Genomic DNA, 24,660 nt, shown 5'->3' with positions numbered 1-24,660 from the left:
TACTTTCTGGGAGATTTCTTCAGTTTTACCTCTGGATCTACTATTGAATTTTACAAATTGATGTAATTTTAATTTTTTTTTTAAATTGTGAATGATATATAAGCAAAAGGTATATAATGCACATCTGTACACATTAAATGGCTCTGTTTTGTAACTGGAATGCGTTTTTTAACAGTATTCTGTTGTTTCGGTAATCGAGTATCTTTCATTTCTCTGAGGATATAAATTAAAACCTTTTTTCTTGCTTTGTTTTATCTACTGCCTCTAAACTTCTTTTGTTTGCTTTCATCTGTTTTTAGTGACACAGTTTTTCCTGGAAAGTCTTAGTATCCTTGGCTATCTTTTCATGGTTAAGAAAGGGCCACTGAAAAATAGATTGCAAGTTCTGTGTGAATGGGGCATCTCAGATTTTGGCATGTACTGTATGATGTGGTAAAATGTTGAGCAGACTTTATTATAGGCGTTCTCTCTTGGTTGTTCACATTTTCTAATAGAAATGTGAACATTTCTGTTAGAATAGAAATAGAATCTTTCCCCTTGGAGATACATTAATCTGATGGTTGGGCAGAGAAGGATACTTGAGTGAGGTTCACCATTCAGTCATAATTTTACATAATTCTCACTTTCATTTTCTTATCTTTGCCTTCTTCAGTATCTTATGTTCCTGAGTTTATCTTGTTCATTTTATGTACAGTAAGAATTTCTTCTTTTCCTGGGTCAGGTAGGGGTAGTATTCTTGCTGTCTGGAATGGGAGCCTGCAGGTTTTAACAGTACCTTTCATTTAGTCCTATTTCCTTTATTTCTACCTTCTGAGGTGTCTGAACCTCTTCAGTCCTGAGCTTTTCCAGTGTTCTGTGGGGTGAATCTTTTTGCTGATAGTTTTCTCCTGTGGCCCCTTCTAAGTTTGTTTATTTGGAACACACTTGTTTTTCCTCCCTTTTCTAACATCCAGAATTTCTTGCTGTCATCTTTTCTTCCATTATCTCTTTAATGATTTTTTTCCTTATGTATATTTGTAGTGTGATTTACAACATAGAAGAAATAAGTTTATTTGTAAAATCAGATTGGGCTTAACTGAAAAGGTGATGTTTTTGTTTTCAAAAACTAAAATTTTTTCCCTCCTTGTGTTGTGGGTGTGGATACAGAGAGACATGCTGAATTGAGAATTCAGATACCTAGACTTCTCAAAATTGAGGAGGCAGTACAATGTATAATTTATATAGTATATAATTATTTTAAAGATATGTGTTTGTGTGTGTGTATTATCTTAAATCCTCAACTCTCCTTGAATGTGTATATTTTACATCTGTAAGGACCTAGATCCAGTTTGTTACTTTGTTCATATATCAATTTAGTAATTTAAGATTAGTTTCCTAGTCAGTTATCAAACAATTTAATGCTCGTATCATGATAGTGTATTTTAATTTTATTATTTCTTAATTTTGTTTTATACTGGAGTATAGTTGATCTACAATATTGTATTAGTTTTAGGTGTATAGCAAAGTGACTCAGTTACACATGTATCTATTCTTTTTCAGATTCTTTTCTTACATAGGTTATTACAGAATATTGAATAGAGTTCGCTGTGCTGAATAGTAGGTCTTTGTTGGTTATCTATTTTATATATAGTAGTATATATATGTTAATACCAAGTTCCTAAATTATCCCTCCCCCCTACCTTTCCTCTTTGGCAACCATAAATTCGTTTTTGAAGTCTGAGTTTGTTTTGTAAATAAGTTCATTTGTATCTTTTTTTTTTTTTTTAGGTTTCACATATAGGAGATTATCATATGATATTTGTCTTTCTCTGTCAGATTTACTTCACTTAGTATGATAATCTCTAGGTCCATCCCTGACAGTGAATTTTTAAAGTAAATTTGACTAACTCTTTGGCTTTACTGATCTGAACTCTGACCTTAAGTTTGTTTTTTTGAGGAGAAACTCAAGATGCCATTTTCACTAAAGATAGTCAAATGTATGGTTCTTCCCTTTGACCTTGGTCTTTCCTAAACCTAAAGAAAGAAGCTATTCGTCAGAAAAATGTTGATTAATGTGTTTTTCTTCTTGTAGATATTGTAATATTATAGAACTTAAAGCTGGAGGAGGCCTTAGAGATAAAATTCCTTTCATTTTGCCATCTAGAAAATAGTCCTGGTATATCATTTGTGTATTTCTGTGTAACAAAGTACTCCTAAATTAGTGTTTTAAAAACAACAATAGGAAATTCTCTGGTGGTCCAGTGGCTAAGACTTTTGCTCCCAATGCAGGGGCCTGGGTTTGATCCCTGATCATGGAACTACATCCCCCATGCTGCAACTAAGTCCTGGCACTGCTGCTATGTCGCTTCAGTCGTGTCCGACTCTGTGTGAGCCCAGAGACGGCAGTCCACCAGGCTCCCCCGTCCCTGGGATTCTCCAGGCAAGAACACTGGAGTGGGTTGCCATTTCCTTCTCCAATGCATGAAAGTGAAAAGTGAAAGTGAAGTCACTCAGTCGTGTCCGACTCCTCGAGACCCCATGGACTGCAACCTACCAGGCTCCTCCGTCCATGGGATAGTCCTGGCACATCCAAATAAATAATTGAAAAAAAAACACACAAGCATTTCTTATCCTGATACATTTATTATCTCAATTATAAACATTTATCATCAATTACTGTATGAATAGGAGTTTGGAAGTGGTTTAGTTGGTTGGTTCCGGTTGTAGTCATGACCTTACATGAGACCGGAGGATCTATTTCCAAGTTGACTCCCTTTCATGGTTGGCAAATGGGTGGTTAGTGGAAGGCTAGTTTTTTCTCATGTGGACCTTGCTTTGGCCTCCTTGAGTGTCTTACATGTTAGCTGGTTTCCTTCAGAGTGAGTGATCCAAAAGAGCAAGGCAGAAGCAAGGTCTTTTATGACCTAGTCTTAGATGTCACACATTGTCATTTCTGCCACATTCCGTTCATTGGTCATTAAGTCTGGTCCACATTCAAGAGGAGGAAAATTGGGCTTCCCTTTTTAAAGGGAAGAGTGTTAAAGAATTGTGGCCATACTTCAGATCTTCCACATCTAGAGAAAAAGAAATTATTCTTATATGGCCATACAGGAAGTTGGTGATCTTTTTGGTACAGTAAGAGTTTTGATTTGTTTTGATAAATAGATGCAAATTGTGATAGTCGCTTAACTGTCATTTGTCTTTGTATACATTATAACGTGGTACTTGTGTATCATTTACTTATTGACTCACCAGACCCCTTTGATTATCTGTAAAATGCTAGGCACTGTTCTAACTGAACATGTCTAAGAGAACTATAATTATGTGTAATAATTAGACTCTTATTATTTTTATTCTTGTTTTTTACTGGAACTGAAGTAAGTGTGTGTGTAAGTGTTATTCCTAAACACTTTTGATCTGCCAGATAGGGTAGGAACGTCCTTCTAAATAGCCTTCAGGTAAATTATTATTTTTGGCCACTGCACAGCTGGCATGTGGAATCTTCATTCCCTGACCAGAGTGGGAGCACAGAGTCTTAACCATTGGACTGCCAGGAAAATCCCAAGAAAATTATTTTTTTATTTTTATTTAGAAGTTTTTTTTGGCTGTGCTGTGTCTTCATTGTGGTGCAGGGGCTTCTTGTGGCATGTGGGATCTTAGTTCCCCCACCAGGGATTGAACCTGCATCCTCCCTTTGGAAGGCAGATTCTTAACTACCGTACTACCAGTGTAGTCCGCTGCAAATTATTTTTAAATGTAACTTAAAAAAAGAAGCTTTTGTTGGGGTATCGCTGATTAACAAACAGTGTTGTGATAGTTGCAGGTGAACACCAGAGGGATTCAGCCATACATATACATTTATCCCTTCTGCCCCCCCAAAATGTAAACTTTTTTATTAGTTGACAGCAAAATCCCTTATGTAAGATAATGAGTCAAGTTTACTAACAAGGTATTTTATTATAGTCAGTTTCCTAATAACTTATTAAACATGCATTGAGTACTTAGTACTTAGAGAAGCAAAGATACAGCCGTAATTCTTGTTCTTAAGTAGTTCTTTGTCTGGAGGGATAAGTGTTAGTTGCTCAGTCGTGCCCAACTCTTTGCAGCCCCGTGGACTGCAGCCCACCTGGCTCCTCTGTCCATGAGATTTTCCAGGCAAGGATACTGGAATGGGTTGTCATTTCCTTCTCCAGGGGATCTTCCCAACTCAGGGAATGAACCCGCGTCTCCTGCACTGCAGGCAGATTCTTACCAACTGAGCTACAACGGAAGGGAAGTCTAGAGGGATAGATAAAATATAAAACTGAAGATGATAGCTGTCAATCTAATCTAGTGACTTTTTACCAGTATCAGTTTTTGGTGTGATGCTATCTTTTAAAGTTTTTATAGTGCTACTCTATCAGAAGGGAGGAAATAATTACTTGAAAATAATATTTTAGTATTTACTTTTTTAATACTGTTTTTTAGAAGGATATAATTGTTGCCTCTTTAGGAAGCATTTATTAATTAAATTTTTTTTTTCTCTTGTAGGCAATGTCTGTGCTGCTTCAAAGAGTATAAGCATTTGGAGATTTTTAACCAAGTAGTGTGTGCACTTATTAACTTAGTGATTGCCCAAGTTCAAGTGCTCCGAGATCAGCTTTGTAAACATTGTACTACTATCAACATAGATTCCACATGGCAAGATGAGAGTAATCAAGCGGAAGAACCACAGAATATAGAAAGAGAATGTAATGAGGGAAGTACAGAAAGACAAAAATCAATAGAAAAAAAATCAAACTCTACAAGAATTTGTAATCTGACTGAGGAAGAATCTTCAAAGAACTCTGATCCTTTTAGTTTGTGGAGTACAGATGAGAAGGAAAAACTCTTACTGTGTGTGGCAAAAATTTTTCAGATTCAGTTTCCCTTATATACTGCTTACAAGCATAATACTCATCCTACTATAGAGGTATGTAAAAATAGGTATTGTGAATTTTAAGTAATACCAAGTCATGGTTATGTTGGTAATTTCTCACTTATGAATAAATATGAAGATAGTCATTATTGATGGAAAATTATAAAAATCACTATCGTTATAAAAATTATTTTGGATTTCTTCAGAGCATTTCTGTAGCGACTTGTGTTGAACATTTGCTCAGTGTAATTCTAATAAGGAAAGATTTATAAATTGAACTCATAAAAAGTAAACTATCAGTGATAGATATTTTGCTAATGTATATCTATGCTCTACTTACTGTGACTTTCAAAAACTAGTAATTGAGGAAAAAGGACATGGAATTTCATTCTTAGAAATGTAGGTTAACAGAATTTGGAATTCCTTTTATAAAGAAAAAATGCTTAACAAATTATCTGTAATTACTAGTTTTAAATAATAGTATTTTCTTTTGCATTCAAGATGCTTTACTTATTCCACTAGTGATTTTTTTTCTCTGCCTCCCTCCCTTCTTCCCTCCTCCACTAGTGATATTTATACAAGCCTTTCCGTCTTAGGTTTATTTAGATAATGGCATTTATTTCTCCATATAGTAAGAATTGAAACAGTTACGTGATAATGTATTATAATAATGGCTTAAAACAATAGTGATTATTTCTCATGATTCCATGGCTAGCCTGGTTATTTCCTTTGTTGGTTTTTGTATGGCCTCACTTAACGCAGTTGCCTTTATTTTGGGAGTTGAATGGGTTTGAGAGTCCCAAGATCGTCTCATTCACATGTCTGATCGTGCTGGCTGCTCCTGAGGGCTCCTTGGATTTTTCTATGCATGACCTCTCATTCTTTATTAGGGTAGCCTGACTTCCTTACACGACAGTCTTAGCATTGATCCAGGAAGGCAAAAGTGGAAGCTGTCAGTTCAATTCAGTCGCAGTTGTGTCCAACTCTTTGCGACCCCATAATCACAGCACACCAGGCCTCCCTGTCCATCATGAACTCCCGGAGTTCACTCAAACTCATGTCCATCGAGTCGGTGATGCCATCCAGCCATCTCATCCTCTGTCATCCTCTTCTTCTCCTGCCCCCAATCCCTCCCAGCATCAGGGTCTCTTCCAGTGAGTCAGCTCTTTGCATGAGGTGGCCGAGTCAACTCTTTGCATGAGGAGGCCAAAGTACTGGAGTTTCAGCTTTAGCATCAGTCCTTCCAAAGAAATCCCAGGGCTGATCTCCTTCAGAATGGACTGGTTGGATCTCCTTGCAGTCCAGGGGACTCTCAAGAGTCTTCTCCAACACCACAGTTCAAAAGCATCAATTCTTCGGCACTCAGCTTTCTTCACAGTCCAACTCTCACATCCATACATGACCACAGGAAACACCATAGCCTTGACTAGACGGACCTTTGTTGGCAAAGTAATCTCTCTGCTTTTGAATATGCTATCTAGGTTGGTCATAACTTTCCTTCCAAGGAGTAAATGTCTTTTAATTTTATGGCTGCAGTCACCATCTGCAGTGATTTGGATTCCCAAAAAATAAAGTCTACACTGTTGCTACTGTTTCTGCATCTATTTGCCATGAAGTGATAGGACCAGATGCCATGATTTTAGTTTTCTGAATGTTGAGCTTTAAGCCAGCTTTTTCACTCTCCTCTTTCACTTTCATCAAGAGGCTTTTCAGTTCCTCTTCACTTTCTGCCATATGGGTGGTATCATCTGCATATCTAAGGTTATTGATATTTCTTCTGGCAATCTTGATTCCAGCTTGTGTTTCTTCCAGCCCAGCGTTTCTCATGATGTACTCTACATAGAAGTTAAATAAGTAGGGTAACAATATACAGCCTTGACGGACTCCTTTTCCTATTTGGAACCAGTCTTGTTCCATGTCCAGTTCTAACTGTTGCTTCATGACATGCATATAGGTTTCTCAGGAGGCAGGTCAGGTGGTCTGGTATTCCAGTCTCTTTTAGAATTTTCCACAGTTTAGTATCATCCACACTTTGGCATAGTCAATAAAGCAGAAATAGATGTTTTTCTGGAACTCTCTTGCTTTTTCGATGATCCAGTGGATGTTGGCAGTTTGATCTCTGGTTCCTCTGAAGGTGAAATTCACAGTTCACGTATTGCTGAAGCCTGGCTTGGAGAATTTTGAGCATTTCTTTACTAGCGTGTGAGATGAGTGCATTGTGTGGTAGTTTGAGCATTCTTTGGCATTGCCTTTCTTTGGGATTGGAATGAAAACTGACCTTTTCCAGTCCTGGGGCTACTGCTGAGTTTTCCAAATTTGCTGGCATATTGAGTGCAGCACTTTCACAGCATCATCTTTCAGGATTTGAAATAGCTCAACTGGAATTCCATCACCTCCACTAGCTTTGTTCATAGTGATGCTTTCTAAGTAAGGCCCGCTTGACTTCACATTCCATGAAGTCTGGCTCTAGGTGAGTGATCACACCATCATGATTATCTGGGTCGTGAAGCTCTTTTTTGTACAGTTCTTCTGTGTATTCTTGCCACCTCTTCTTAATATCTTCTGCTTCTGTTAGGTCCATACCATTTCTGTCCTTTATTGAGCCCATCTTTGCATGAAATGTTCCCTTAGTATCTCTAAGTTTCTTGAAGAGATCTCTAGTCTTTCCCATTCTGTTGTTTTCCTCTATTTGTTTGCATTGATCACTGAGGAAGGCTTTCTTACCTCTCCTTGCTATTCTTTGGAACTCTGCATTCAGATGCTTATATCTTTCCTTTTCCTGTTTGTTTTTTGCTTCTCTTCTTTTCACAGCTATTTGTAAGACCTCATCAGACAGCCGTTTTGCTTTTTTGCATTTCTTTTCCATGGGGATGGTCTTGATCCCTGTCTCCAGTACAATGTCACGAACCTCCGTCCATAGTTCATCGGGTACTCTGTCTATCAGATCTAGTCCCTTAAATCTATTTCTCACTTCAGTGTATAATCATAAGGGATTTGATTTACGTCATACCTGAATGGTCTCGTGGTTTTCCCTACTTCTTTAATTTCAATCTGAATTTGGCAATAAGAAGTTCATGATCTGAGCCACAGTCAGCTCCTGGTCTTGTTTTTACTGACTGTATAGAGCTTCTCCATCTTTGGCTGTAATGAATATAATCAATCTGATTTCGGTGTTGACCATCTGGTGATATCCATGTGTAGAGTCTTCTGTTGTGTTGTTGGAAGAGGGTGTTTGCTATGACCAGTGCATTTTCTTGGCAAAACTCTATTAGTCTTTGCCCTGCTTCATTCCGTATTGCAAGGCCAAATTTGCCTGTTACTCCAGGTGTTTTCTTGACTTCCTACTTTTGCATTCCAGTCCCCTAGAATGAAAAGGACATCTTTTTTGGGTGTTAGTTCTAAAAGGTCTTGTAGGTCTTCATAGAACCGTTCAACTTCAGCTTCTTCAGCATTACTGGTTGGGGTATAAACTTGGATTACAGTGATACTGAGTGGTTTGCCTTGGAAACGAACAGAGATCATTCTGTCGTTTTTGAGATTGCATCGAAGTACTGCATTTCGGACTCTTTTGTTGACCATGATGGCTACTCCATTTCTTCTGAGGGATTCCTGTCCGCAGTAGTAGATATAATGGTCTTTTGAGTTAAATTCACCCATTCCAGTCCGTTTTAGTTCGCTGATTCCTGGAATGTCGACGTTCACTCTTGCCATCTCCTGTTTGACCACTTCCAATTTGTCTTGATTCATGGACCTGACATTCCAACTTCCTATGCAATATTGCTCTTTACAACATCGAACCTTGCTTGTACCACCAGTCACATCCACAACTGGGTATTCTTTTTGCTTTGGCTCTATCCCTTCATTCTTTCTGGAGTTATTTCTCTACTGATCTCCAGTAGCATATTGGGCACCTACCGAACTGGGGAGTTCCCCTTTCAGTATCCTATCATTTTGCCTTTTCATACTGTTCATGGGGTTCTCAAGGCAAGAATACTGAAGTGGTTTGCTATTCCCTTCTCCAGTGGACCACATTCTTTCAGACCTTTCCACCGTGACCCTCCTGTCTTGGGTGGCCCCACACGGCATGGCTTAGTTTCATTGAGTTAGACAAGGCTGTGGTCCGTGTGATCAGATTGACTAGTTTTCTGTGAGTATGGTTTCAATGTGTCTGCCCTCTGATGCCCTCTTGCAACACCTACCGTCTTACTTGGGTTTCTCTTACCTTGGACGTGGGGTATCTCTTCACGGCTGCTTCAGCAAAGCGTAGCCGCTGCTCCTTACCTTGGATAAGGGTAAAAGTCTTATAATAAAAGTCCAGTCTTGGAAATCACACAGTATCAACTTTGCCATATTCTGTTTGTTGAAACAGTTCACAAGGACAGCTGAGATCAAAGGGGTGTGATGTAGATTCTATATGTGGTTGGGAGGAGAGGTAAAGTTTCATTTTTAACTTTAAAGTACATTATGTTTTTCTATACATCCACGAATAGGTAGATTTGTGGGCATTAACAGATCTACCACATGCCTTTTTTTTTTTTTAAAGGCTGTTTTTTCCAGCTTATTTTTCTATAACCTCCATACTGACTTCTCTAAACGTCTTTCTTCATCTGGAAAAAAATTGTTCTTTACTGAAAATGTTTGCAACAGTGAATTGAGACTATTTAAAAATATAGTCCAGGAGGTGGGTATTTTCCCTATTAGAATTTTCCATAAAACTACTTCAAATCAGATTGTGCTTTGTCTTCTAGTATTCTTAATTATTGTTATCTTCCCATAAAGAAACCTTTTAATACATCTCCTATATGATATCAGATGTTTATTAATCATTCTAAAAAATGTCACCTTGGTCAACAAAAAGGGGATCAGTTCATGCAAAACTCCAAAATGTAGTCTTAAGAACACGACATGAGTCGTGTTTTTAATGCTTTACATTGATAATTGAAAGATGGTAAGAATCATTTGGTTCAGTTCACTTCAGTCGCTTAGTCGTGTCCGACTCTCTGCGATCCCATGAATCGCAGCACGCCAGGCCTCCCTGTCCATCACCAACTCCCGGAGTTCACTCAGACTCACGTCGATCGAGTCAGTGATGCCATCCAGCCATCTCATCCTCTTTTGTCCCCTTCTCCTCCTGCCCCCAATCCCTCCCAGCATCAGAGTCTTTTCCAGTGAGTCAGCTCTTCGCCTGAGGTGGCCAAAGTACTGGAGACTGAGCTTCAGCATCATTCCCTCCAAAGAAATCCCAGGGCTGATCTCCTTCAGAATGGACTGGTTGGATCTCCTTGCAGTCCAAGGGACTCTCAAGAGTCTTCTCCAACACCACAGACCAAAAGCATCAATTCTTCAGCACTCAGCCTTCTTCACAGTCCAACTCTCACATCCATACATGACCACAGGAAAAACCATAGCCTTGACTAGACGGACCTTTGTTGGCAAAGTAATGTCTCTGCTTTTGAATATGCTATCTAGGTTTGTCATAACTTTCCTTCCAAGGAGTAAGCGTCTTTTAATTTCATGGCTGCAGTCACCATCTGAAGTGATTTTGGAGCCCCCAAAAATAAAGTCTGACACTGTTTCCACTGTTTCCCCATCTATTTCCCATGAAATCATGGGACCGGATGCCATGATCTTCATTTTCTGAATGTTGAGCTTTAAGCCAACTTTTTCACTCTCCACTTTCATCAAGAGGCTTTTTAGTTCCTCTTCACTTTCTGCCATAAGGGTGGTGCCACCTGCATATCTGAGGTTATTGATATTTCTCCCGGCATCTTGATTCCAGCTTGTGCTTCTTCCAACCCAGTGTTTTTCATGATGTACTGTGCATATAAGTTAGATAAGCAGGGTAACATTATACCAGACCACCTGATCTGCCTTTTGAGAAATCTATATGCAGGTCAGGAAGCAACAGTGAGAACTGGACATGGAACAACAGACTGGTTCCAAATAGGAAAAGGAGTAAGTCAAGGCTGTATATTGTCACCCTCCTTATTTAACTTCTATGCAGAGTACATCATGAGAAACGCTGGACTGGAAGAAGCACAAGCTGAAATCAGGATTACTGGGAGAAATATCAATAACCTCAGATATGCAGGTGACAACACCCTTATGGCAGAAAGTGAAGAGGAACTCAAAAGCCTCTTGATGAAAGTGAAAGTGGAGAGTGAAAAAGTTGGCTTAAAGCTCAACATTCAGAAAACGAAGATCATGGCATCCGGTCCCATCATTTCATGGGAAATAGATGGGAAAACAGTGGAAACAGTGCCAAAGGGTGTTTGCTATGACAAGTGCGTTCTGTTGGCAAAACTCTGTTAGCCTTTGCCCGGCTTCATTCTGTACTCCCAAGGCCAGATTTGCCTATTCCTCCAGGTGTTTCTTGACTTCCTACTTTTGTATACCAGTCCCCTATAATGAAAAGGACATGTTTTTTGGGTGTTAGTTCTAAATCGTCTTGTAGGTCCTCATAGAACTGTTCATCTTCTTCAGCGTTACTGGTTGGGGCATAGACTTGGATTACTGTGATGTTGAATGGTTTGCCTTGGAAATGAACAGAGATAATTCTGTCATTTTTGAGATTGTTCCAAATACTGCATTTCGGACTCTTTTGTTGACCATGGTGGCTACTCCATTTCTTCTAACAGATTCCTGCCCATGGTAGTAGATATAATGGTCATCTGAGTTAAATTCACCCATTCCATTCCATCTTAGTTCTATTTCTTCAGAGAAGAGTTAAAATATACTTTAGAATTGAATCATATTAACTTCAGTTGGAATACTACTGTTCATGAAGAGTAATAGTTGTAAAATATGAGGTTTTGTAAAATCGGTCTTTAAAAAATTGTGGTTTTAAAAGATGGTTATGTGGTAGTGTGATGCAATTGCATTTACCTTTTTTTTTCTTCTTCTTAATCAGGATATATCAACCCAAGAAAGCAACATTTTAGGGGCATTCTGTGATATGAATGTAAGTGCTTATCTTTTTTCATTTTTAGAGTTATGGAAATTTTATTATTTTGTTCATACAGTCTGAGTTTATGTCTGACCAGTATCTTTCCAGTACTGGTAATAAAATGAAAATTACCTCAGATAAGTTTTAAAATAATTTTCTTTTTTTCTTCAGGATGTAGAAGTACCATTGCATTTGCTTCGTTATGTATGTTTGTTTTGTGGGAAAAATGGCCTTTCTCTTATGAAGGACTGCTTTGAATATGGAACTCCTGAAACTTTACCATTTCTGATAGCACATGCATTTATTACAGTTGTGTCTAATGTAAGTATTGTTTGAAATTGATTATTGATTATTTTAATTGATTATTGATTATTGACTTTAATCTTGGGAATAAAGACTTATATTAATAACATGCATTTATATGTCCAGAAAAAGGTTATGAAGATTTGTTATGTTCAATAGTCTTTTTTTTTTCTGGATTATACTTTGAAAAAGTTGAGTATAGAAGTCTTTTTTTTTTTTCAGTCTTCACTAAAGTAAAATTAAAATTTGTATCAATGGTTATGAGTCAGTGCTTTCACTGCGTGGCCTGGGTTCAATTCCTGGTCAAAGAAGTAAGATCTCACAAGCAGTGTGGCATCGCAAGAAAAAATTAATGAATTTAAGTAAAAAATGTAAATTTATCTACCTCTTTTATTTGAAACGTAAGATGGATTGCTTTACAGAGTCTTATGCTGATTTTTAGCTTTCCTTGTCTGGAATTTTGTACTGGCAAATTTTTGACTTCTTAGGGTTTTTGGTTTCTTAAATAATGGTTAGCCTAGCCCAGGGCTTTATTATAGTGTGTCTGACTTCCCTCTCTATTACAGGTAAAAAGCTAACATTTCTTTTTGCCTTTGTAAAGAAGATAATTCTTTTGTATGTTAATGTCAGTTATGTGAAACACAGTATGTGCCGAAACACAGAAATATTTTTTATTGTCTCTATATTAAAATTTAACCTGAAATAACCTTTTATTTTGGTCATCATTTTAAAAAATCGTACAGGAAAACTTAAATCTAACTTTGCCAAAGCCAGAATTCTTGTGTTAACTGACTCACCGTAAATAATAACTACTGTGAAATATTTCAAGTGTGTATGTAAAATAAAAATACAAGGGGTAAAAAAGACCCAACAAAATAACTTTGTCTCATTGTTTCCAGTGTAGAAATACACTGGAAAGGACACTGCCTTTCTAAAGTGTTTTGAATACCTCCATTTCCATATTTGAACCATTTTTAGCCCCCAAATTCCCTGGTTCCTTGGATAGGTTGAAAATACTACCTGTAACGGCAATGTAGCTTTTGTAGGTTAGGAATATACACTTTGAATTCATAGTTGGCATTTGGATTAACAATTGTGTTTGAATTCTGAATCTGAGCTTCAATTTTTTAATTTGTAGAATGGGAATGATAAGTATGGTGATCTGCCTTTAAAGATGGTGATGAGGTTTTAAGATAGATTTTAAATTCTTATTAATAGTACTTGATAAATAGTAAATACTTAGTTACTGATAGCTGTTATTTATTGTAGCTGTTATTAACACTTAATTCTGTTAATCTGATTGACTTTGTTTGAAAGGAAGTTCTATTCATTTTGGTTTCCTTTGGTAGAAAAAGGAAAAAATAAAATTTTGAGTGAATCCTGTGTTGACATTTTAATTTTAAGCTGTAATAAATTTAGACAAAGTATTTGATTGAGTTTGAAATTGAAAATTCACAAAATAATTTATCAACAGTTTTCCTTAGGAATATTACCTGAATTAAATTTATTTCTTGAATTAATTTTACTAATGCTTGGTTAAAGTCTATTATGGAAGCCTCATTAAAGACTAATTTATTACTCTCTCTTGAAAAGGAGTCCTTTACTAGAGAAAAAGTTTGAATTCAGTTTCAGTTTTCTGTTCCCAGCCTTTTTGTGACTGCTAACTGTGGACTGTTGTCAGTTTGCATAACGTTATTTTGTAGCTCAACTGAGACCAATAAACCAAAGTTAAAATTAGTCATACTGTTTTAATTAATAATGTAATTATTTGGATACTAAATTGATGTGTTTTTTTCCTGAGAGTATAACATAATGTACTTTCCAACCAAATATTTTATAACTTGAATGGGTAACTATCATTTGGCACCGTTCGTCATAAAAAAATATTTTTTGATTTTGCCCTTTTCATTCTGTTTTTCTAAATACAGTTAATACTTTGGTGCAATTAGGAGCTTAAATTGCCGGGGGTTTTTGGTAATTATGTTTTCTGCAGACCCTGTAGTTAATTTTTTTCAGAGTTTGGACATTTAAAGTAGTACGAGTTTTAGCATGATTTCTGACCTTTCTTGGGGTTTTGACCACTCTGAAGTTTATATGAAAGCACTTAGTGATCTGTTTAAGCACTTGAAATAGACATCCCTTTTTAGGCCTTTAAATTTCAGAATTTTCTTGTCACATACAAATTGACTTAGAGCAGAGTAGTTTTCCATTAGTGGAGCATTGTAAATTATAAATCCTGGTGGTTTCTTTAAGTCTCATTTATTTATTTATTTTTGGCTGCACTAACAGTAAGGAAAGAAGAAGAACCTATATTATATGATTAATAGTGTATGGAATTTGATTTTTATAATGTTTTCCATTATAATAGTATAAAGAATGTAGATTTTACAGAGGAATAATTCTGGGCTTGAATTGTAGTTCTGTTGTACTATCTTTTTGGTATTGTTTGCTTAATATTATTTAATACTTTTTATTTATTTTAAAATTTTATTTACTTTTTATTTTTTTGGCTGTGTTGCGTCTTTGTAGCTTTTCTTTAGCATTTCTTTAGATGTGGCGAGTGGACGCTACTCTTTAGTTGCAGTTCCCATGCTTCTCATTGCAGTGGTTTCTCTTGGCACACAGGCTCAGTTGCTCCACAGCATGTGGGATTTTCCTGCACCCAGGATCGAACCTGTGTCTCATGCATTGGCAGGCAGATTCTTTACCACGGAGCCACAAGGGAAGCCCACTTTTTATCTAATTTTGATTACATTATAAACTTCACTTTTTCCATCTATCAGAATGAGAATATTAAGGGATCAACAAATGGTAGCTCTTTCTGTTAAAAATTTCTTTCCAGTGTTGACATTTTCCCTTGTCATTTTTATTTACACTTTTATTCATTGAGGTCTTTATCTGCAAATAAAAGGTATCACTGTACCTATTTTCATTTTCACCATCTCTAATGTATCTTGTATATAATTGAATGTGTTAACCTTTTAAAAAAATTTGAAATACACATTCAAACAGAAGAGTGCACAGAATAAGGTTTATGATTTATCAAAGTGAATACCCCTTCTAATCACTACCCTTCTAACCACTACTATGCCAAGAGACAAAACAGTTAACTCCCCAGAAGCCTCCTTTATGATTCCTCTAAGTCACTTTCCCATCTCTTTGCCCTTAAAGGTAAATACAATTCATATTTTTATTTCTTGCTTTTCTTTATTGTTTTATTACTTAAGCTTATAGCCTGAAATACTATAATTTAGTTTTGTCCCTTGTTAACCATGTATGGTTAACCATGATTGCCGGGAGAAATACCAGTAACCTCAGAGACACAGATGACACCACCCTTATGGCAGAAAGTGAAGAAGAACTAAAGAGCCTGTTGAGGAAAGTGAAAGAGGAGAGTGAAAAAGTTGACTTAAAACTCAGCACTCAAAAAACTTAAGATCATGGTATCTGGTCCTATCACTTCATGGCAAATAGATGGGGAAATAATGGAAACAGTGACAGACTTTATATTTTTGGGCTCCAAAATCACTGCAGATGGTGACTGCAGCCATAAAATTAAAAGATGCTTGCTTCTTGGAAGAAAAGCTATGACCAACCTAGATAGCATATTAAAAAGCAGAGACATTACTTTGCTGACAAAAGTTCGACTAGTCAAGGCTTTGGTTTTTCCAGGAGTCATGTATGGATGACTTGTAGTCATGGAAGGGCTTCCCTTGTGGCTCAGCTGGTAAAGAATTCTCCTGCAATGCGGGAGAGCTGGGTTCGATCCCTGGGTTCGATCCCTGGGTTGGGATGATCCCCTGGAGAAGGGAAAGGCTACTCACTCCAGGATTCTGGCCTGGAGAATTCCATGGACTTTATTGTCTGTGGGGTTGCAAAGAGTTGGACATGACTGAGGGACTTTCACTGCACTTCACTTTATGTATGGATGAGAGAGTTGGACTATAAAAAAAGCTGAGCGCCAAAGAATTGATGCTTTTGAACTGTGGTGTTGGAGAAGACTCTTGAGTGTCTCTTGGACTGCAAGGAAATCAGACCAGTCAATCCTAAAGGAAATCAGTACTGAATATTCATTGGAAGGACCGATGCTGAAGCTGAAACTCCAATACTTTGGCCAGCTGATATGAAGAACTGACTCATTTGAAACGACCCTGGTGCTGGGAAAAATTGTAGGCAGAGGATGAGATGATTGGATGGCATCACCAACTCGATGGACATGACTTTGATCAAGCTCTGGGAGTCGGTGATGGACAGGGAAGCCTGACGTGCTGCAGTCCATGGGGTCACAAAGAGTTGGACGTAACTGAGTGGCTGAACTGAACCGAACCATGTATGTGAAATTACACATAATGCATCTTTCATGTATTGCTGCTGCTGCTGCTAAGTCATTTCAGTCGTGTCTGACTCTGTGCGACCCCATGGACAGCAGCCCGCCAGGCTCCTCTGTCCCTGGGATTCTCCAGGCAAGAACCCAGACTGGAGTGGGTTGCCATTTCCTTCTCCATGAAAGTGAAAAGTGAAAGTGAAGTCGTTCAGTTGTGTCTGACTCTTAGTGACCCCATGGACTATAGCATGTATGGCTAGTTTAATTTAAAATTGAGATTGCGTGTAGCTGAAGTAGCTCAATTTCATTGTTGTATAATACTCCTTTAAAATACACTTCCATTGGTCTGTTTTACTGGTGTTGAATATTTAGATTATTAAGAGTTATGTGGTGTCAGCAACCTCTTACATGTCTTTTGGTGCATATGTGCATGTGTTTTATTTTGATATATATCTAGTAGTAGAATTTGTTGATGACAAGTTATGCATAAAATCACTCTTACACATTAATGTTAAGGTTTCTGTAAGTAATTGTATTAGTTTATACTCCTACCAGGAATGAGGTTTCCCATTGCTCCGTATCCAAGCAAACATCAAGTGTTCTTACTCCTGATGGATGAGTAGTGGTATCTCATTATGGTCTCCTTTTGTATTTTTAAATGACTAAAGAAATTGAACACAATTTCATGGGCTATTAGCCATTTGAATATTTTTTGAGAAGTGTCAGTTCAGGTTTATTAAATTCATTAAAAAAATCAAATTGTTTGCCCTTTCCTTACTGATATATGGAGATTCCTTATATGTTTTTTATACAAGTCTTTTGCCTGACATCCATGGATTACTAATACCTTCTTCAACTCTGGTTTTGCTTTCCATTCTCTTGTATATTTTAAAGATGATTATTTTTAATATAACTGGCTCAGTGGTAAAGAGTTCATCTGTAATGCAGGAGACGTAGTAGTAGTAGTGGATTTGATCCCTAGGCTGAGAAGACCTCCCAGAGAAGGAAATGGCAACCCGCCATTCCATTCCCGTATTCTTGCCTGAAAAATCCCACGGACAGGAGCCTGGGGGGCTACAGTCCATGGGGTCGCAAAGAGTCAGATACAGCTTAGCAACTAAAACAACAAATAGTTGATTTACAATATTATGTTAGTTTTGGGTATACAGCTTCATTTTCACTATAGGTTAGTACAAGATCCCGAACATAGTCCCATGTACTATACAGTAAATCCTTGTTGTTTGTTTTTTAAAATTTTTGTTTATTGATATTTTTGGCTGTGCTGGGTCTTCATTGTTGCATGCAGCTTTCTGCAGTTGCAGTGAGTTGGGGCTGGCTTCTCACTGTGATGTGTTCTCTTGTTCTGATACACAGACTCTAGGGTGAGTGGGCTGCAGTGGAACATGGGCTCAGTAGTTGTGACACAAGGGCTTGCTTAGTTGCTCTCCAGCATGTGGGATCTTCCTAGACCAGAGATCTAACCCATGTCTTCTGCATTGGCAGGCACATTCTTTACCACTGAGCCACCAGGGAAGCCCTTATTGTTTGTAAGCCCTTATTTATATCTAAGGTGTGGTATGTATTTATTAATCTCATTATTGTAGTTCAGTTGTTCAGTTGTGTCTGACTCTTTGTGACCCCATGGACAGCAGCACACCAGCCTTCCCTGTCCTTCACTGTGTCCCAGAGTTTGCTCAAATTCATGTCCATTCTTTGGTGCTCAGACTTTCTTATGGTCCAGCTCTCACATCTGTACATGACTGCTGGAAAAACCATAGCTTTGACTATGCAAACTTTTGTCAGCAAAGTGATATCTTTGCTTTGTAATACACTGTCTAGGTTTGTGATAGCTTTCCTTCCAAGGAGGAAGCATCTTTTAATTTCATGGCTGCAGTCATAGTCTGCAGTGATTTGGAGCCCCCCAAAATAAGTCTGTCATTGGTTTCAGTTTCCCTTTTTATTTGCATTTAGTGATGGGACCAGATGCCATGATCTTAGTTTTTTTAAATGTTGAGTTTTAAGCCAGCTTTTTCACTCTCCTCTCTCACCTTGATCAAGCGGCTCTTTAGTTCCTCCTCACAGTCTGCCATTAGGGTGGTATCATCTGCATATCTGAGGATGTTGGTACTTCTTCTGGCAATCTTGATTCCAGCTTGTGATTCATCCAGTCCGGCATTTTGCATGATGTATTCTGCATAGAAGTTGCATAAATAGACAATATATAGCCTTTCTGTACTCCTTAACTTTGAACCAGTCATTTGTTCCATGTAAGAGTCTATTGTTTCTTGACCCACATACAGATTTCTTAGGAAACAGATAATGTTGTCTGATATTCCTGTCTCTTAAAGAACTTTCCACAGTTTGTTGTGATCCACATAGTCAGAGGCTTTCATGTAGTCAATGAAGCTGAAGTAGATGTTAATCTCATACTCCCAATTTATCCCTCCCTCTCACCTTTCCCTTTGGTAACCATAGGTGTTCTGTTTTGTACAGAAGTTGATTTATATTATTTTTTTGGATTCCGTGTATGAGTGATATCATATAGAATTTGTCTTTCTCTGCCTGACTTTCTTCACTATGTATGATAATGTCTGGGTCCATTCCCATGTTGCTGCAAATTGCAAGTTGTTTTTTTTTAATGGTTTAGTAATATTCTATCACACACACAAACACACACACACACACACACACACACACACACCCCAGTTAATGGATTATAGTCTGTGGCAAAGGGGCTTGTGTAAATCAATGAAGTTATGAGCCACACTGTGTAGGGCTACCCAAGATGGACGGATCATAGTGAAGAGTTCCAAGAAAATGTGGTCCATTGGAGGAGGAAATGGGAATCCACTCCAGTATTCTTGCCTGGAGAACCTCATGAACAGTATGAAGAGGCAAAAAGATATGACACCGGAAGCTGGGCCCCCTAGGTTAGAATGTCCAGTATGCTCCTGGGGAAGAGCGAAGGACAATTAACTAAGAGCTCAGAAGGAATGAAGGGGTTAGGTCAAAGCAGAAATGATGCTCAGTTGTGGATACAGCTGGTGGTAAAAGTAAAGTCTGATGCCATAAAGAAGTGTATTGCTTAGGAACCTGGAATGTTAGGTCCGTGAATTAAGGTAAACTGGATGTGGTCAAGGAGGAATTGGCAAGATCGAACATTGACATCTTAGGAATTAGTGAACTGAAATGGATGGGAATGGTCAAATTTATTCAAATGACCATTATATCTACTGCTATAGGTAAGAATCTATTGAAAGAAATGGAATAACCCTCATAGTCAATAAGAGTCCAAAATGCAGTACTTGGTTGCAGTCTCAAAAATGACAAAATGGTCTCAATTTGTTTCAAAGGCAAACCATTCAACAAACCATTCAACATCACAGGAATCCAAGTCTGTGCCACAGCTACTGATGCTGAAGAAATTGAAGTTGACTGGTTCTGTGAAGACCTACAAGACCTTTTGGTACACACACCAAATAAAGGTGTCCTTTTTATCATAGGGATTAGGAAGTAGGATTAGAAGTAGAAAGTCAGGAGTTTAACAGGCAAGTTTGGCCTTGGAATACAAAATGAACAGGGCAGAGGCTGAGTTTTTGTCAAGAGAACATGCTGGTCATAGCAAAAACCCTTTTCCAACAACTCTTCCAACAGTCTCTTCAGACTCTACACGTGGACATCACCAGATGGTCAGTACTGAAATTAGATTGACTGTGTTATTTGCAGCCAAAGGTAGAGAAGCTCAGTACAGTCAGCAAACACAAGACCTGGAGCTGACTGTGGCTCAGATCATGGATTCCTTATAAAATTCAGGCTTAAATTGAAGAGAGTAGGGGAAATCCCTAGATTGTTGAGGTATGACCTAAATCAAATTCTTTATGATTATACAGTTGAAGTGACAAATAGATTCAAGGGAGTAGATGTGATATAGTGCCTGAAGAACTATGGACAGAGATTTGTCACATTGTACAGCAGGCAGCAACCAAAACCATCCCAAAGAAAAAGAAATGCAGGAAGGCTGTTTGTCTTTTTGAGGAGGGTTTACAAATAGCTTAGGAAAGAGAAGCCAAAAGCAAGGGAGAAAGGGAAAGATACACCCAACTGAATGCAGGGTTCCAGAGAATGGCAAGAAGAGATGAGAAGGCCTTCTTAAATGAACAATGCAGGGAAAGAGAGGAAAACAATTTAGATGGGAAAAACTAGAGATCACTTCAAGAAAATTGGAGATACCAGGGGTACATTTCATGCGAGGATGGGCATGAAGGACAGAAATGGTAAAGATCTATCAGAAGCAGAAGAGATAAAGAAGAGGAGGGAAGAATACACAGAACTATGCAAGAAGTCTTAATCACCTGATAATGAACATGGTTTGGCCACTCACTTAGAGCCAGACATCCTGGAGAGTGAAATCAAGTGGGCCTGAGGAAGCATTACTATGAACAAAGTTAGTGGGGGTGATAGATTCCAGCTGAGCTGTTTCAAATCCTAAATGATTCTGTTAAAGTGCTGTGATTAAGAATTCCAGAAAAATACCTACTTTTGCTTCATTGATTACGCTAAAGCCTTTGACTTGTGGATCACAACAAACCGTGGAAAAGTCTTAGAGATGGGAATAACAGACCACATTACCTGTCTCCTGAGAAACCTGTATGAGGGTCAAGAAGCAACAGAACCAGACATGGAACAAAGGACTGGTTCAGAATTGGGAAAGGAATATGAAAAGGCTGTATATTGTCACTGTGCTCATTTAATTTCTGTGCAGAGTACATTATGCAAAATGCTGGGCTGGATGAATGACAAGCTCAAATCAACATTGCCAGGAGAAATGTCAACAATCTCAATATGCAGATATCATTCTAATGTCAGAAAGTGAAGAGTAACTGAAGAGCCTCTTGATGAAGGTGCAAGAGAAGAATGAAAAAGTTAGCTTGAAATTTGATTGTAAAAAATCTAAGATCATGGTACCTGGTCCCTTCACTTCATGGCAAATTGAAGGGGAAAAAGTGGAAGTGGAAACCAATTTTATCTTCTTGGGCTCCAGAATCACTGGCTGGTGACTAGTCCCATGAAATTGAAAGATGCTTGCTCCTTGGAAGGAAAGCTATGACAAACAGAGAGAGTGTATTAAAGAGCACATGTATCACTTTGCCGACAAAGGTTTGCATAGTCAAAGATACGGTTTTTCCAGTAGTCTCCAGGTGTGACAGTTGGACAGGAAAGAAGGCTGAGCGCTGAAGAATTGATGCTTTCAAATTGTGGTGATGGAGAAGACCTTGGACAGCAAGGAGATCAAACCAGTCAATCCTAAAGGAGATCAACTCTGAATTTTCATTGGAAGGACTGATGCTGAAGCTGAAGCTCCAGTACTTTGGCCACCTGATGCAAAGAGCCAACTCATTGGAAAAGTCCCTGACAGATTTAAGGCAAAATGAGAAGGGCACGGCAAAGGATGAGATGGTTAGATAGCCTCATCAACTCAGTGGACATGAATTTGAGCAAACTGGGAGATAGTGGAGGATAGGGGAGCCTGGCGTGCTGCAGTTCATGAGGTCACAAAGAGTTGTACTTAGCAACTGAACAGCAGGAACAGATATGTATACCCCATTTTGTTTATTCATTCATCTGTCGGTGGACATTTAGATTACTTCTGTGTCTTCACTATTGTGAATAGTGTTCTGTGGACATTGGGGATGGATGTATCTTTTTGAATTAGAGTTTTTTTTTCCCTTTCTTTTTAGAATATATGCCTAGAAGTGGGATTGTTGGATCATGTGGTAACTCTATTTTTAGTTTTTATCAGAATCTCTGGACTTTTTCATTGTGGCTTCACCAATTTACGTTGCCACCTATGCTGCAGAAAGGTTCCCTTTTCTTTCTACCCTCTCCAGCATTTGTTATCTGTAATCTTTTTGATGATGGCCATTCTGAATTATGTGAGATGACAGCTCATTGTAATTTGCATTTTCATTAAGGATTGCTTTAAATCTTAATGGTGTATAATTTATAAGAAATGTTTTCCTTATGGTTAATATTTTCATTAATGGTTAAAAAAATCTTATTCTCAGGTTATGAAGATATTTTTCCATTTTCTTCAAGTTTTGTTATATTACTTTGTTATTTTGACCTGTAATTCCGTGGTAACTGACCGTGTGTGGTGTATGTGAGGGATTAGGATTCATTTTCTTTTTCATACAGCCAACTCCTGGTCCTATCACTATTTGTAGCAAAGACAGTTCTTTCCTCTTTGTTTTGCAGACTCATTTTTGTCATAAATCAAGTATCTTTATGTGTCTTCTTGGGCATAGTCTCAGATTTGTAGTATGTTCCATTTGTCTATTTGATTAGTCTTGTGCTATTTTTCATACTATCTAATTTCTGCTGCTTTTTAAGAAGTCTTGTTATGCAGTAAAACAAGTTCTACCTCGTCATTTTTTTTAAAAAATTAAGGTGTAATTGACATATAGGGCTTTCCAGGTGGCTCAGTGGTTAATAATCCATCTGTCAACACAGGAGACATGGGTTCGATCCCTGGTTGAGGAACTAAGATGCCACATGCCATGGGGAAACTCATCCGCATACTACAACCACTGAGCCTGTGTGCCACAACTAGAGAGAAGCTGGAGTGCCATAACTAAGACCCAACATAGCCTAATAAATAAATAAATATATAGTTTAAAAAACTAAGATGATTTATGAAAAAATTATATAGTTCTATTGTATTTGGGTTGCTACCATGCAAAGAGGTATAGAATAGCAGGTAGTAAGATACTCTTGGATTGATGGTTCTCCCTTTTTATCAAGATGCTGATAGTAATTCTTTAGGTTGATTTTAGGTATATGTATTAAAAATGTATAGGTTAAACTACTTGTATGTGTTCAGTAATATTTCTTAGTTTATCCTTTACAAAATATTTATGTTTTAGATGTAGCAAAATACTAAATGTTTTTGTTCTTAAAGACATGTATTTCATATTCATTATACATTAATATTGCTTTTATGTTTCTTTATAGATTAGAATATGGCTGCATATCCCTGCTGTCATGCAGCACATTATTCCTTTTAGGACATACGTTATCAGGTAAGTTTATAAAACTTTTCTCCCCTTGTTGTCAATATAGTAGTGTTTAAAACTGTTCATATAATAGTACAGAATTATATTGTTTGAAAGCCCTTTGCATTCACATTCCCCAGAGAAAATTTTAATTTGACAATTTATAGTTTCTAATGAACATGTATTTTTATATTTAATGTTTACTTTTAAGCAATTCATGTTGGAATTTTTTTTCCTTGAGTATAAAGAATGAGAGATTAACAGTGGTTGCACGATATTCAGCTATATTTATTCAGTAAGCAAATATATACTAAGTTTTATAGGCATAGGGAATATAGCAGAGAAGAAAAGTTACCTCCTTTTGTGTAATCTGTGTACACAATAAAAAATAATAGAGTCCATTAGAAAGTCATGAGTACCAGCTATTAAAAAGAATGCATTTGAATCAGTTCTAATGAGGTGGATGAAACTGGAGCCTATTATACAGAGTGATGTAAGTCAGAAAGAAAAACACCAATACAGTATATTAACGCATATATATGGAATTTAGAAAGATGGTAACGATGACCTATATGCGAGACAGCAAAAGAAACACAGATGTAAAGAACAGACTTTTGGACCCGTGGGAGAAGGCGAGGGTGGGATGATTTGAGAGAATAGCATTGACACATGTATATTATCATATGTGAAATAGATCCCCAGCCCAGGTTCGATGCATGAGACAGGGTGCTCAGGGCTGGTGCACTGGGATGACCCTGAGGGATGGGATGGGGAGGGAGTTGAGGGTGGGTGGGTTCAAGATGGGGAACATGTGTACACCCATGGCTGATGTAATGGCAATGTATGGCAAAAACCACTACAATATTATAATTAGCCTCCAATTGAAATAAATAATTAAAACATAAAAAAGAAATTCATGAGTACTACAGAGAAAAATAATGACAAGGGTGGATTGAGAGTTCTAGAGGGTAGGTCACAATTAGTAACTGTGGGTATGGAGAAGGTCTCATTGAGGAGCAAGTGATACTTGTGTTTTGTAAGTCCCAACCTATGAATGAAACCTATGATGAAGATAGAGAAAGAATTGTATTGTTTAAATGTAGGATGTAAGCTTTTGGTGTTCTTAGATTGTGTTACTTGATAATATTTAAGAGTTCTT

General features: G+C 37.6%; 1 protein-coding gene across 5 annotated transcripts in view; it reads left to right on the top strand.

Annotated features, from left to right (window-relative positions):
• Positions 1 to 24,660, top strand: part of USP34 (ubiquitin specific peptidase 34) — a 240,901-nt gene that overhangs the window by 50,510 nt on the left and 165,731 nt on the right. For all 5 annotated transcript variants that reach the window (XR_009739441.1, XM_061432737.1, XM_061432739.1 and 2 more), the window contains exons 3-6: positions 4,510 to 4,930; positions 11,787 to 11,837; positions 11,994 to 12,143; positions 23,461 to 23,528. Coding sequence is in view for 4 of the 5 variants with exons in the window: in XM_061432737.1 (XP_061288721.1) it covers positions 4,510 to 4,930; positions 11,787 to 11,837; positions 11,994 to 12,143; positions 23,461 to 23,528 (690 nt within the window). In the remaining variant the exon portion in view is untranslated. The remainder of the gene's footprint in view (positions 1 to 4,509; positions 4,931 to 11,786; positions 11,838 to 11,993; positions 12,144 to 23,460; positions 23,529 to 24,660) is intronic.

Source organism: Bos javanicus, chromosome 11 (genome assembly GCF_032452875.1).
Source record: "Bos javanicus breed banteng chromosome 11, ARS-OSU_banteng_1.0, whole genome shotgun sequence".
In the NCBI taxonomy this organism is placed as follows: Eukaryota; Metazoa; Chordata; class Mammalia; order Artiodactyla; family Bovidae; genus Bos; species Bos javanicus.
The sequence above is the reverse complement of the archived record's forward strand: the minus strand, read 5'-3'. Positions and strand labels throughout refer to the sequence as shown.